Source organism: Lipotes vexillifer, unplaced genomic scaffold, assembly GCF_000442215.2.
Source record: "Lipotes vexillifer unplaced genomic scaffold, Lipotes_vexillifer_v1.1 scaffold341, whole genome shotgun sequence".
NCBI classification, from domain to species: Eukaryota; Metazoa; Chordata; class Mammalia; order Artiodactyla; family Lipotidae; genus Lipotes; species Lipotes vexillifer.
This window is the reverse complement of record NW_006797957.1, coordinates 1,337,247-1,351,092: the sequence shown is the minus strand read 5'-3', so window position 1 is coordinate 1,351,092 and position 13,846 is coordinate 1,337,247. Positions and strand designations below refer to the sequence as shown.

At 37.5% G+C, this 13,846-nt stretch overlaps 1 protein-coding gene across 1 annotated transcript in view; it reads right to left on the bottom strand.

Annotated features, from left to right (window-relative positions):
- The window catches only part of INO80D (INO80 complex subunit D), a 41,358-nt gene extending 32,287 nt beyond the window's left edge, over positions 1–9,071 (bottom strand). The window contains 2 exon segments of the mRNA XM_007469999.1: positions 3,086–3,828; positions 8,854–9,071. Coding sequence (XP_007470061.1) covers positions 3,086–3,828; positions 8,854–9,071 — 961 coding nt within the window.
- Positions 9,072–13,846: the final 4,775 nt, after the last annotated feature.

The window sequence follows — 13,846 nt, the reverse complement described above, 5'->3', positions numbered from 1 at the left end:
AATCAATGGAGGGGGCTTCCCTGGTGGCGCAGTGATTGAGAATCTGCCTGCCAATGCAGGGGACATGGGTTCAAGCCCTGGTCTGGGAAGATCCCACATGCTGCGGAGCAACTAGGCCCGTGAGCCACAACTACCAAGCCTGCGCGTCTGGAGCCTGTGCTCCGCAACAAGAGAGGCCACGATAGTGAGAGGCCCGCGCATCGCGATGAAGAGTGGCCCCCGCTTGCCGCAACTAGAGAAAGCCCTCGCATAGAAACGAAGACCCAACGCTGCCAAAAATAAATAAATTAATTAATTTTTTTAAAAAAATCAATGGAGGGCTTCCCTGGTGGCGCAGTGGTTGAGTCCGTCTGCCGATGCAGGGGACACGGGTTCGTGCCCCGGTCCGGGAAGATCCCACATGCCGCGTAGCGGCTGGGCCCGTGAGCCATGGCCGCTGAGCCTGCGCGTCCGGAGCCTGTGCTCCGCAATGGGAGAGGCCACAACAAGTGAGAGGCCCGCGTACCGCAAAAAAAAAAAAAAAAATGGATTTTAATGTAACAGTATGCAAAATTCCTAGATATGGTTTCAGATTCCACGTTGAAACTAATTTTTAAGAAACTACCACTTGTCAAGTTTTGGTGTAGAACCAATTACAAATATCTACAATTATTTGGAAAAAACTATTAAAATATCCCTCCCTTTTCCAGCTACAAATATGTAAGGTCATATTTTTATCTCCTAACCAGAAAAAAAAAAAAACATGTATCAGGACACATTGAATGCAGAAGCACATATCTAGCACATCAGACATTAAGATTTGCTAAACAATGTCAAACAATGCTGCTCTTCCCATTATATTTGTTTTTGTTTTGGAAAAGTTATTTTTCATAAAAAGAACATGTTAACATGCAGTAAATTTATTGTTATTTTAAAATGAATTAGTATTTTTTTTAATTTCTCAGTTTTAACTTCTAATTCAGTAAATATCAGTAAATATAACTCACATATACAAAATCTCTACCATGTCCTCGATAATTTTTGAGTGCAAAAAAAGTGATTCTAAGGCCAAACACTTGAGAAACACTGATCTAAGGTATGCAAATTAAAGCAAACTTTCTATCAAATTTGCAAAGGCAAAATAATAATAATAATATCTAATATCCAGGGCTATAAAGATGTAGAGAAACTGTCATTCTCATACACTGCTGAAAGAAAAGTAAACTGACAAAATAATTCTGAAGGAAAATTTGGCAATATATATCAAAAACCTTTTTAAAAAGTGCAATTCTGCTTCCAGGAATCTATTTGAAGGAAAAATTAAAGATGTGACGGTAATTATTTTACTGAGAGGGCTATATAGCTACAACACTTTACACTTTAATAAATTGGAAATGATTTAAATTCAAGAAAGAATTCAGCTGTGACAAACTATGTATGAAAAATTACTAACGTGATAATACATTACAAAACATTTTTAAATAGGTTACAATACTGTACATATAACAGGAACTTACTTTTATATATCTAAAAGAATATGCCAAGATATTAACAAATAGGTATTAATAAGGCTTGGGGTGTTTTAATTTATTACTTTTGCTTATCTATATTTTTTCTTTAAGTTTTATTAGTTTTTTTATTACCAAAAGTCATACATGGTTTAATAACAAATGAAATAATATGAAGCTATAGAAGAAGAAATATCACTCCCATCTCCCCAAAACACATCCTGTCCAATTCCATCCCCCGCCATGGTAGCCAATGTTAACAGACTGACAGTGTACATCCATTCACACTTTAACTATGCTCATACCAGAGAGGCATACATCTATCCATATGATTGATCCATAGATATACTGGTGTCCCTTGTTTGTTCACTTTGCTTATTTTTACAAACATGGGACAGTACAATACCTCTTGGTATTTTTCTACTTGTTAATGTATCATGAGCACATCCAGGTAAAAGATGGAGATTTCATTCATTCTTTTTAAGAGCTGCATACTTCATAAAATGTATATGTACCAGAATTTACTCAATTCTGAATTTCCTATAGGTTATAAAGGTTGTTTTCAGATTTTTAATACTGCAAGCAATACTGTAAGCAATGTTGTAGTAAACATCCTGGAACACATATCCTTACATTCTGATATTTTTTTAATCCATAGATAGAGTCCCAAAAGTGAGCTTGCTGGCTATACATATACTTTTAATTAGTATATATTGTTGCATTACTCACCAGCAAAGTATGAGATCCCATATCCTCATCAACAACATATACACCTTTTGCCAATATTATGGTAACTCATTGTTACTTTAATTTGCATTTCCTCGTCTGTTACGAGGATTGAGGTTTTCATTTGTTTATTGACCATTTATATTTCTTCTTCCTCTAGTCCCATCCTTTTCCCATTTTTCTATTGCTGTCATGTCATGCAAATAATTTTTCCTAAAGTTAGAATCACAACTCACAACACATTCAAGAATAAATTCCAAGTGAATCAAAGGCTTAAATGATCAAAAATAAAACAAACTATTAATAGAAAATACAAAATAACTGTATAAACTCGCTATCAGAGAGATTTTCTTGAGTAAGATAAAACTCAGAAGCAACAAAGACAGACATCTGACTACATTAAAGTTTTATCTGTAATTTTTTGCTTTTCAATCGTGAACAGGTATTACTTTAAGAATTTTTTTTTTTTTTTTTCAGAAAACTGTCAGCAGATATTTACAATGCTATCTTATTCCAAAGTCCTGTGATAAGACATGTGGAGAACTTCATTAGACACACAGGGACTGAGCTCAGAGGCACAAAACCAAACACAACTGTTTTTAATATTGCTACTACTACTGCTAGAAGCTATAACTGGAATTCTAAATTCCCAGCTCCTGTTTCTTCTGTATCCTGTTCACCAGTCACTGTCCTGTCCAGTAGCATATTTACTTTAAAGCGGTCTACCTAAATACGAATCTTTAATTGACCACTCTGTCCAAGTATTGTTTTACTCCTATTACATGAGAAGGTTATGAAAATAAAACCTTGACCAATAGGCACATCTTGTTACATTACACATATATGATATGGTAAAACAGATGGTAACTCACCTAAATGGGGAAACAGATCAGTGTCCAGCTGATGTTTTTGGGTGCACAGTTTCACCAGTCTCTGCAGTCGACTTATATAAGAGAAGTGTGGAGAGAAGGCTGTGGCTTTCATAAGGACCCGGTCAGTCCTGGGCGGGTCCACGACGGGAGCCCTACTAGATGGCAGGAGGGGCAGAGGCCTCTTGTGAGACAACTGCCTGGCTTGTGCTATAGTGTGTGGAGTGGGGGCCACTCCCTGCATTGGTAGGCTGGTGTTCTGAGGTTGAGGTGACTTGCAGACTAGACCCTGCGGTGGCGCTGGAGGTTTTAAAGTGGATAAAGGTGACAGGTGGGAGTGCTGCTGCGGAGGCTGCTGCTGAGAAGGTGCAGGAGGGGGACTAAAGTGCTCTTGTCGAACTTTTAAAATCTCTGTCTCTCTCTGGCGCTGCCGATTCTGGGCCAACTTGCTCTGCAACTTCTTTCTCACAGTTGCCCCTTTCTTTAGGTCATCATCTTCCTCGTTGAAAGCAAATGGGTCTTCCAACTCAGTTTCCAGGTAGTGGAGAGGGACCCTTGCCCCCGGTGGAGAGAGGGACATTCCATCCAGTCCATTGGGCATCTTCAAGGCCAACGTGGGCACCGTCAGGCTAAAGGCCATGGTATCCATCTGGTGCCTGACCTTTACCTCATCTATAGGATCATTCTTTTTCTTCCTCTCTTTTTTCGGGATAAAGCCAAGTACCTGCAAATGGCTGTTGCAGTACCTTTAAAAATACACACATATACAGGTAAATGTTCACGATACATATTAAGAAAAGGAGAATATAAAACTACGTATCATAAAATGTGAATCCTAATATGTTCAAAATGCCTGACTATAATAACTCTTTGGCATTCATGGATGTGATTTATACAACTTCCACTACCCTCAAGCAATCCTCAAAGTCTGTGCAATTTTGCTAAAGCAAATATATGAATTGCACATGTGAAGAGGCTGCCAGACAGAAGCAAGTCATTCAAATAGTGAGTGGCCCTGGATAACCAACCACCCTGTTATTGCTTCTCATACCGCTTTGTTATTCTCTATTCATAGCATACAAAGTAGCTCATCAGGAGTCTAAAGGATCACTTAAAATTCTCTTATGGAGAAAAAAATATATGTCCCAATGCCATTCAAGTATTGGAGATTCACAAAGATCTTATGACATAACACTTCAGAATGTTAAATGCCAAAGAAATGATACAAATGAACGTATTTACAAAACAGAAACCGACTCACAGACTTAGAGAATGAACTTATGGTTATGGGGGGAGGGGGGAAGGATGGAGGGAAGGGATAGTCAGGGAGTGTGGGATCCACATGTACACACTGCTGTATTTAAAAAGGATAACCAACAAGGACCTACTGTGTAGCACAGGGAACTCTGCTCAGTGTTATGCGGCAGCCTGGATGGGAGGGGAGTCTGGGGGAGAATGGATACCTGTATATGTATGGCTGAGTCGCTTTGCTGTGCACCTGAAACTATCACAACATTGTTAATTGGCTATGCTCCAATATAAAATAAAAAGTTTAAAAAAAAAAAGAATGTCAAATGTCTACTGTGTGTGTTCTACACACACACACACACACAGAGGGAGGAGAAAATAAAATAATAAAGCTAGTTAGTGCGATAATCGATTAAATGAGTTTCTCAGTAGCCAGCCACGTGTTAAGTACATGGATTATCTCCTCTAGCTAGTTTCTACCTGCAGTAGATACTAAAATAATGCCCTTTATACAGATGAGGAAACTAAATATTATACAAATTAAATAACTTGCCCAAAACCACCTATCTGGAAAGTGACAGAGCTGAGACAAACTAAAAATCAAAGCTTGTATAGCACAGGAAACAATATTTAATATCCTGTGATAAATATAATGGAAAAGACTATGAAGAAGAATGTATACATATGTATAACTGAATCACTTTGCTGTACAGCAGAAATTAACACAACATTGTAAATCAACTATACTTCAATAAAATAAATAGAAAAAAATAAAAGTCAACGCTCACGAAGACTCAATAAGTCTTCAACAATGAGCAGGTTACTTCTGTAATATAAATGCTATTTTAAAAATACTATGAAAAGACAGAATCCTTCTACATAATGAGAAAGTAGAATGCATGTTATTCCAATAAATTTCACTGAAATCCTGTGAAGGCTTCTAACCAGTAGAAAAGTAGTATTTCCTAAACTGGTATACCTCATGCAGTCCCAAGGTATGTTAACAAGTATGTCATAAAAACAGTATTCCATGCTTAAATAAATTTGGAAAATGCTGGCTTAAACAGAATTAGATAATGATTTCATCATTTGTTTCTGCTAAACAACCTCAAAGCATTTTGTATGATAATGTGCATTATACACCAAGGGTAGAAATCTACCCATATAGCATTGCTTCCCAAACATATTTAAAATGGCACCTATTTTATTGCGGCATATTTATGATATCTCCATAGAACACAGTTTGGGGAAAAAGGCAATAAAGTAAATAATGTCAATCCCCAAACTCAATGGGCTGCAACAAAAAACTGTTTTAATGATTGTTAAAAACACAGATTCACCAAAAATCAGGACACATGGTTTTGTTGGTTTGTCTTAAAAATAAATCTATCAGAGGCACTCTGGACAGTAAAGAGACGTTAGTGTGTGTGTGAGTGTGTGTGTGTGTGTGTGTGTGTGTGTGTGTGTGTGTGTCTAGCAGGTTTGAGCTAGGTCCCTTAAGAGACGTTAGTGTGTGTGTGTGTGTGTGTGTGTGTGTGTGTGTGTGTGTCTAGCAGGTTTGAGCTAGGTCCCTTAAGAGACGTTAGTGTGTGTGTGTGTGTGTGTGTGTGTGTGTGTGTGTGGGGGGGGGGGGGGAGCTGCAGCCAACAAGGAAACGGGTTTCAGGGATAACCGTACTAAGCTTCCCAACAAAGAGTTAATGGTTTTTGTTGTTTTCTACTCATTTTCAAACTAACAATAGGATTAGTACTATTAGTGGGGAGAAGTGAAGTGGGTTTTTTAAATTTAGAAATCAAACTCTTCTGCTCATTTACATGGGCAGCCTGGACTGGTAAATGAGGCTACTATGTGCTACATTACCTAATCCAGCAGAGGCAAATCCGCATGTACAGTCCTCCTTCAACCCCACCCTCAACCCCACCCTCAACTCCCACTCCAGACACTGTCACACTATCACAACATTTAGCCTGAACTCTTAAAAACTCTGCCTCTTCTAAAAGGGAAAATTCTTCGTAACTAGAATGAGAACAGCTTAGTTATGAACAGCATTTAAAGTAATGCAAATATGAATTTCCAGTCTAAAAGAACACAGGGGACTGACTGCAAATGGGTTCTTTTGGGGGGGATGAAAATGTAAAATTAGACTGTGTTGATAGTTGCACACTCCTGTAAATACACTAACAAACACTGAATTGTACACTTCAAATGTGCGACTTGTATGGTATGTGAATTATACCTTAAGTTATTTTAGAAAAGAATAAATATAGGAAACAAGAAAATTTCTTGGTAAATACATACCATTAAATAAATATATATATAAAATTATACCAAACTTAAATTTAAAATACTACATAAAATAACCAACTTAATATACCCATTTATCTCTAAAAGCTATCAAGGTTATGGTAATGGGCCTTAGCTTCCCACTGTATATTAGAAAATGGACTTTCCAATCATACCAGTACTTCCACCGAACATAACACTATTCTATCCAAAAGACGGAATCCCATAAGTTAGCACTTATAATACACACCAGGTTAAGTTACACACCAGATATTAAGAAGCTTCCTCTAGCTGACTACCAACCAGATAATTCTGTCAATTAAAAGTCCTTAGGAATTTATTTTCTAAAACTATACATAAAACCATGTCAAATCCCTCAGTGTCCAAGGAGTAACTGCCTTAACAATGATAAAAGCTTATTTTCAAAAGAACATTAATCTTTTCTACATTGTATCATATAGTACAGTTATAAATATTATATTTACACACAGATTTAAACATATTATCACATGAATTCAACCTGGGTTTCTTGAGGTAAAATATTACCTCCTACTGTCTACTTTAATCTGTTTTCAATCAACCCTAAAACAAGAATAGTATTCATAGCATTTGTGTTCATGTGATTTTGGACCAATTCTGAAAAAATGTATAACAGCATTTATTAAGCCTAGCTTCTCTTGACACAGCAACACAAAAGTCCTTTCCCTTCTTGTTCTAAAAAAAGAAAATTACTTCAAATATAAAAGTGAAGACGTATGCTTCAGAGAATTAATATTTTGCAGAAATTCAGAGTGACTCTCACTTTACTTCTTGCTGTTAGCTATTAAGATAACACTTGCTTCGACTGAAATAAAAAAAATCCAAGGTTGACAAAAATTGCAACTGTGTGTGATAAACTAAATTTAAGACAAAATTATAGAAATGTGATTATAATGGATCTTGAAGCAAAAAAGTTAATCCAAGTCCATCCATTCTTCAAGTTAGAAAAGGGCAGCAGTAAGAAATTATTTTCAGTCAGCTAAAACCAACTGGACAGACATGCTTAGCCTAATACCTTGGTACCTTTCTCACCTGAGATTAAAATTTTATTCCTTTCCTCACTAAACAGCTGTTTCTAACTTTCAGGTATTGTAATCTGAAGCCTAAAGTGCTCATTAGAAATTCTACGAGAGTATTCCCAAATCACCACATTATACTGTACTCATTTCGGTGGGATATTTATCAACACAAATTATTTATTTCACCCTAAAAGTTTAAAAGTTGCTCACCATGACATATAAAACACATGATTCCTTTTCAACCAATTTATGTAGGTGACATTCGCTCATATATAGGAACAAAAATAAAGGTTGTATATGTATTTTTTAAAGACAGAAGTAAAAAGTTCAAATTTCTACCTAAAGATAACAAGTATTTGAAACTTTTAGGAAAATAAGCATGCATCTCTCTGTAATATCCTACAATGATCAGCATGGTTTCTGGAGAACTGAGAATAAAGAGACATGAAAAAAAGAGATTACATGTGAAATCATATAAATTTTCCTAAGAATATGAAAGATGAATAATCAGCATAAGACTCCTTTAAAAACACCTCCACATTTTATTTTTTAACTCAGAAAAATATAAATTCATAATCCTAGTCAAAAAGCCTACTTTACTATGAAAGTACAGTTTCTAAATTATAGTAAATATAGTAAATATGGAACCCTTTTTAACCAAAAGAAGTCTGAGAGGCAGTAAATCTGAATGATTCAAGTAATCATTCTTTTGAATAATTCTTTTTCAATAAGTACATACCATTTGCTACCTTTCAAACAAAGATTTAAAAACTCTAAAATTATTATCATTAATTATAACACCTAAGTAGTTCCTATAATTTCTCTCATTTAGGCTGATGAAATTCTAAGTAGAGAAATCAGGAAATACTTTCTAAGACTGCAAACCAAACACATCAGTGTCAAGACTTCAAGCAAAAAAAAATCTTTTTTAAATAATCCTAGAAAGTCTATTAAGTAAAAAAGAAGAAAACAAACATACTTTTCAAATAATTCCCCAAAGTTACTACTCCATTTCTTAAAAATTGCCATCACTCATCTTTAGAACCATTCTAAAGTGTACTTAGATTACCCCCAGAACTCAACATTTAAGTTCATCATATCAAAACACAAACAAACAAAAAAACCCAACTTCCAAGCCTACTAATTAATAATCAAAGATTGCTTCCCACTGTCAGCGCTTACCTGCGGTCCTCTGATTTAGGGATGGGGTTGGTGCAGCGCTGGCTATTATACTTGGCCACATATTCACATTGCTTGAAGGGGGCAGTCTTGTCCTCCAGAACGTGTCTGATACAGAAAGCGTAGCCGTTGAGTCGCCGCTGCTTGCACAGTTTGGGGCTATATGAGCACAAGGGCTTATTGTCAACCTCAGAGAAGTGTATATGTTTCCCTTCATACATCACGTGACTCTATTCCTTGTGAACATCAGCTAAAAGACCACCACAAAAAAAGAAACCCAAATGATAAATCAGAGAGTATAATGCAGATTTAATTTGAGAATTTCACTGAGGGACTTCTGCCCCACAGCCATACCTGATTTTAAATCTTCTGCACCATAGCAATGTTAAGAGAACCCCAAGGATACCACAGTTTGGAATGCTGCAGAATCAAGATGAAGCAGATTGTCTACAAAAATATCAAAAGGCCTAGTTAACAAAGAGAAATAAGCAAAGCTTGCTCATCTGGGAAGTAAAATACTAGGATATCACCCTTCCTAACAGGATGGATTCTTCATTGTAATCCAACATCCCAATATTGAATTCAAATAATAAGACACATTATAAAATATTAAGTTGCCCTACCACTCCAAATTGAACTAAATAATTTTTGCTTTGGTTAAGTTTTGTAAATAACTCAAAGCAGCAGGGCTCTTCCACCAAACTAAAGTCATAAGGTGGCAAGTCATTTTTTTCACTACTGATGGTTGCATGCTATGCCTATTTTCAGAACCCAGATCTCTTTAAAATGACAATGGAATGAGCTCATAGACCCAAAACTTCCCCCAGAACTTATACATTTTTTGATATGTTGGCAAAATATTTAGCAGTTTATAACAAATGTTTCTATAAACTACAAAAAAAGAACAAATTCCTGTTTTAAAAAGTCATTTTCCCTTTAATATTCCCCCCTACCTATCCCATCCAGACTGTAAATTTCTTGAGTCCAAAGACTATTCACCACATTTCCACCATTCAGTTGAGTGCTCTGCAGCACACTGTGCTATAGTATAATTATCATGGCTTATGAGCCTTTGGAGGTTTAAGAAGAAAACGGAAGGAAGCAATCACACAATAGTCACTATCTCTCTACACACAAAAGGTCCAGCAGTAACATTTATGTCCCATAACACCATATAGTCTGCAATGAAACTGAAACAACTAATCTGTCACATCAGGACATAGGGGGCTGCTGTGGTCTAACCCAGGGATCCCCAACCCCCAGGCCGTGGACCCGTGACGGAACCCGCGGCCCAGCAGGTGGGCAGCCGGGGAGTGAGCGACGCTGCATCTGCCACTCCCCATCGCTCCCCATCGCCCAACATGACCACCTGAACTATCACCCCCGCCACCCCGCCGGTCCATAGAAAAACTGTCTTCCACGAAACTGGTCCCTGGTGCCCAAAAGGGTGGGGACCACTGGTCTAACCCACCTTCTCCACACTCCAGAAGTCACCCAGACAGCTGATGAACAGCTTAGGTAGCAGCTACAGAGAAACTCAAGAAACACTCTCTCACTTCCAAAACTAAATATGAAACTCCTTATACCAGTGAATGACAAGATACATAAATCCTTGAAGAGTCAGAAGATATGTCTGCTCAAGTCTGATTATCTGCCAAGGTAACTACAGTAGGCACCTTGAACAAATCATTTAACCTCAGTTTTCTCATCTGTAAAATAGGGATAATATTAGTAGCTATGTTATCAGGTTGCTCTAAGGATCCGATGATACAAAGTACGCAACACGTGAAGTACCGTGCCTTGTATAAGTTAAGCACTGAACAAATAGAAGTTATTACTCATAAATTGTTCTTATTATTACTACATTTTACCTGCTGATGATAAAGGTAGAGAATTTGTATTACCTTTGAGAAGCATTACACTTACTTTAGCAAAAAAAACTATCTGAAACATTAGCCTGGTTAATAAAAATTCCATTTATTACTGAGTAAAACGAATCATATATCAATGTAAAACAAAAATAAAAGCTTTCCCTTTTCACTTTATGAGGAGGCAAGGAAGAAAAGTTGGACTAAAAATTTTAATTTAGCTGCCCCGAAGGTCAGAAAATTATTTCAAAGCAAACCCATGCTGTTTCATTTTTACACCCTCTCTTTGGCCTGCTCATCCACCGGGCAAACATAAATCTTTCATGAATTAGTCCAAGTAAATCTACATGAACTTCAGGAAATAAACAGGCTGGAAATAAGTGACTGAAAAAAGTAACTGCCATTATGACAAAGGTAGCCTATATATGTATGAGAATATTTTATAAATCATATATGAAGGGTTAATGTTCACTTTTTACTGACATATTCTATCTAGGTGGCATCATATCTATCAAGATTGATGATTCCCCCTTTCTTTCCAATGTTTCTGCATCTTCTTTTTTCCTATTTGCTTTGGCTAGAACTACTGGAACGATGTTAATAATAGCAACCACTGGTACTCCTTAACTTTAAATGAGAACTGCTTCGAGTCAACGGCAGCAATAATGCTGACTTCTGTGTTATGTTAAAGAAGTATAAAGAAATTCCTACTTTATTAAAAGTTGTTTCTTTTTTTAAAAAAACTCAGAATTATGGTTAATTTTTTTTTTTTTTTGCGGTACGCGGGCCTCTCACTGCTGTGGCCTCTCCCGTTGCGGAGCACGCGCAGGCCCAGCGGCCATGGCTCACAGGCCCAGCCGCTCCGCGGCATGTGGGATCTTCCCAGACCGGGGCACAAACCCACGTCCCCTTCATCGGCAGGCGGACCCTCAACCACTGCGCCCCAGGGAAGCCCAATGGTTAATTTTTACTGAATTCTTTCCCAGCTTCTAGGGAAATGATAATTTTTCTCTTTTGTACTTTTAAAAATGTGTACTAAAAATATTTAGTATTTAGTATTTCCTGATACTGTACTCTTCTTACACTCCTGGGATGAAAGCAACTTGGTCATCATGCATTATTCTTCTAATGTATGGCTGAGTTACATTTGCTAGTATTGAGGATTTCTGATTTTTGTATTTTGAGAATGTCTAGAGTTTTTTTTGTGTGCTTTGGCAGAATTAGGTGTTAATATAATATTTTAAAAAACAATTTATAAAATCTATGTTCCTGAACAGTTAAAAAGCATTGCAGTTATAATGTTACTTAGAAAGTTGCCTGGGCCTACTAGTGTTTTGTGCAGATCAGGTTTTCAAGTTTATCTGCATATATACAATTTAGCAATGTGACCTCTTACGTTTAAATTTCTAAATATCTGTGACTCATTCTCGTATTCTGTGTATGTCCATACACATAAGTGATATTTCTGCTTTCTCCTTTTGTTCGTGATTGGGTTCAACAGGAGTTTATCTGTTTAATATTTTTACCAATATCCTCCCCCCAAAAACAAAAACAAAACAAAACAAAACAAAAACCTCTTGGATTTATCAGCACCTCCATGTATTTTCTAATTCATCAATTTCTGCTTTTATATTTGTTCATTCTTTCCGCTTTCTTTCCATTTATTTTATTATTTTGTTAACTTCTTGGGCTGAATTCTTTTATTTTCATTCTTTTCTTGCTTAGTAATTTGTTTACATCTATGAATTTTCCTGAGTACTGTTTTAATCATATCCCATAGGTACTAATACGCAGAATTCTGATTATCAATACTTACTAGTTGATTTGGATTTTATTTTTTTATTTCTCCTTTGACCCAAGAGTTATTTAATTTTTTCAGATGGTAGAGTTTTATGCTTCCCTTTGTTTTAGTGCTAGTTAAGAATAAGGAGCATTGGGAATTCCCTGGTGGTCCACTGGTCAGGACTCCATGCTTCCACTACCGGAGGTCCAATCCCTGGTCAGGGAATTAAGATCCCACACACACAAAAAAAAAGAATAAGGAGCATACTGGTGTCTGAGTGATTCTCTGGGCCCAGCAAAGGAACCAAGTTTCCAGAGCTCTGAAGACAAGGGGGTAACACCCCAAAATATGGACTTATTTTCCACTCCACCTTCATTGGCCTAGCAGCTGCCAAGAACAAAGGCTGCATCTCCAGATACCTAGCAAACAAACGCAGTACTGCTTCGTGAATTGATTGCTTCTCTGAGGTGCCCACAAGCGTATTTGGGGAGAAGCTTCACGAATAAGTCAAGGAACGGCTGTCTTATGAGACTGGAGAGATTCCACAAAAGAATGGATGTCATGAAGGAGGCAATGGTTCAGGCAGAGAACAGCTGCTGAGATTACAAGGAAGCTGGAGAAACAGAAGAAACACTTGAAGAAGGAAAAGAAAAACAGCTGGCTGCAACTGCCCTCACATCTTGAGAAAACAGCAGCAGTGTAGAGGAGTGCGAGGAAGGACAAAGGTGCTGAGACCTTGCTGAGAGCCCACAGAGCTGACTGCAGCGCACACCCATCCCCTGGGCAAGCGTGTTCTGTCCTCGGCTGCCTCCCAGGAGTCTAAGACCCCAAATGAAGAAAAGCAAAAGCCCCAGCAGGCTCCTCAGGAGAATGGAAGGGAAGACCCCTCTCTTTCTCCAACCCCAAGAAAAAGAAATCAAGGAGAAGCTGGTTAGCAGTGATCTTGAAGAGACAGCTAGCAGTGGAGGTCTTCCCAAGAGGAAGAAATCGTTCCCTAAAGAGGAGCCAGTTAGTGACCCTGAAGTCAGAAACGAGAGTGCCCCCAAGAAAAAGAGGAAATTCTCTTCCAAGGCGCAGCCAACTCAGCAGTGGACCTTTAGAGTCTGCTGGCAGCAAGAATAGCAGCTCTAAGGAAAAGTTCTAAAAGCTATCCCAGGAAGATCAGAATGGACACTTCCCTGGTGGGGCATAACCCGCGGAGATATTTCTCAACCCATCCCCTATATCCTAATAAAAACAAACTCACAAGGAAAAAAGAAAAAGAAGGCGCATAATCTGCATGTATCTCTGATCTTGGATTTGACTGAGTTTTTATTTGGGGACTAACAGATATTCCTGGGAAAGA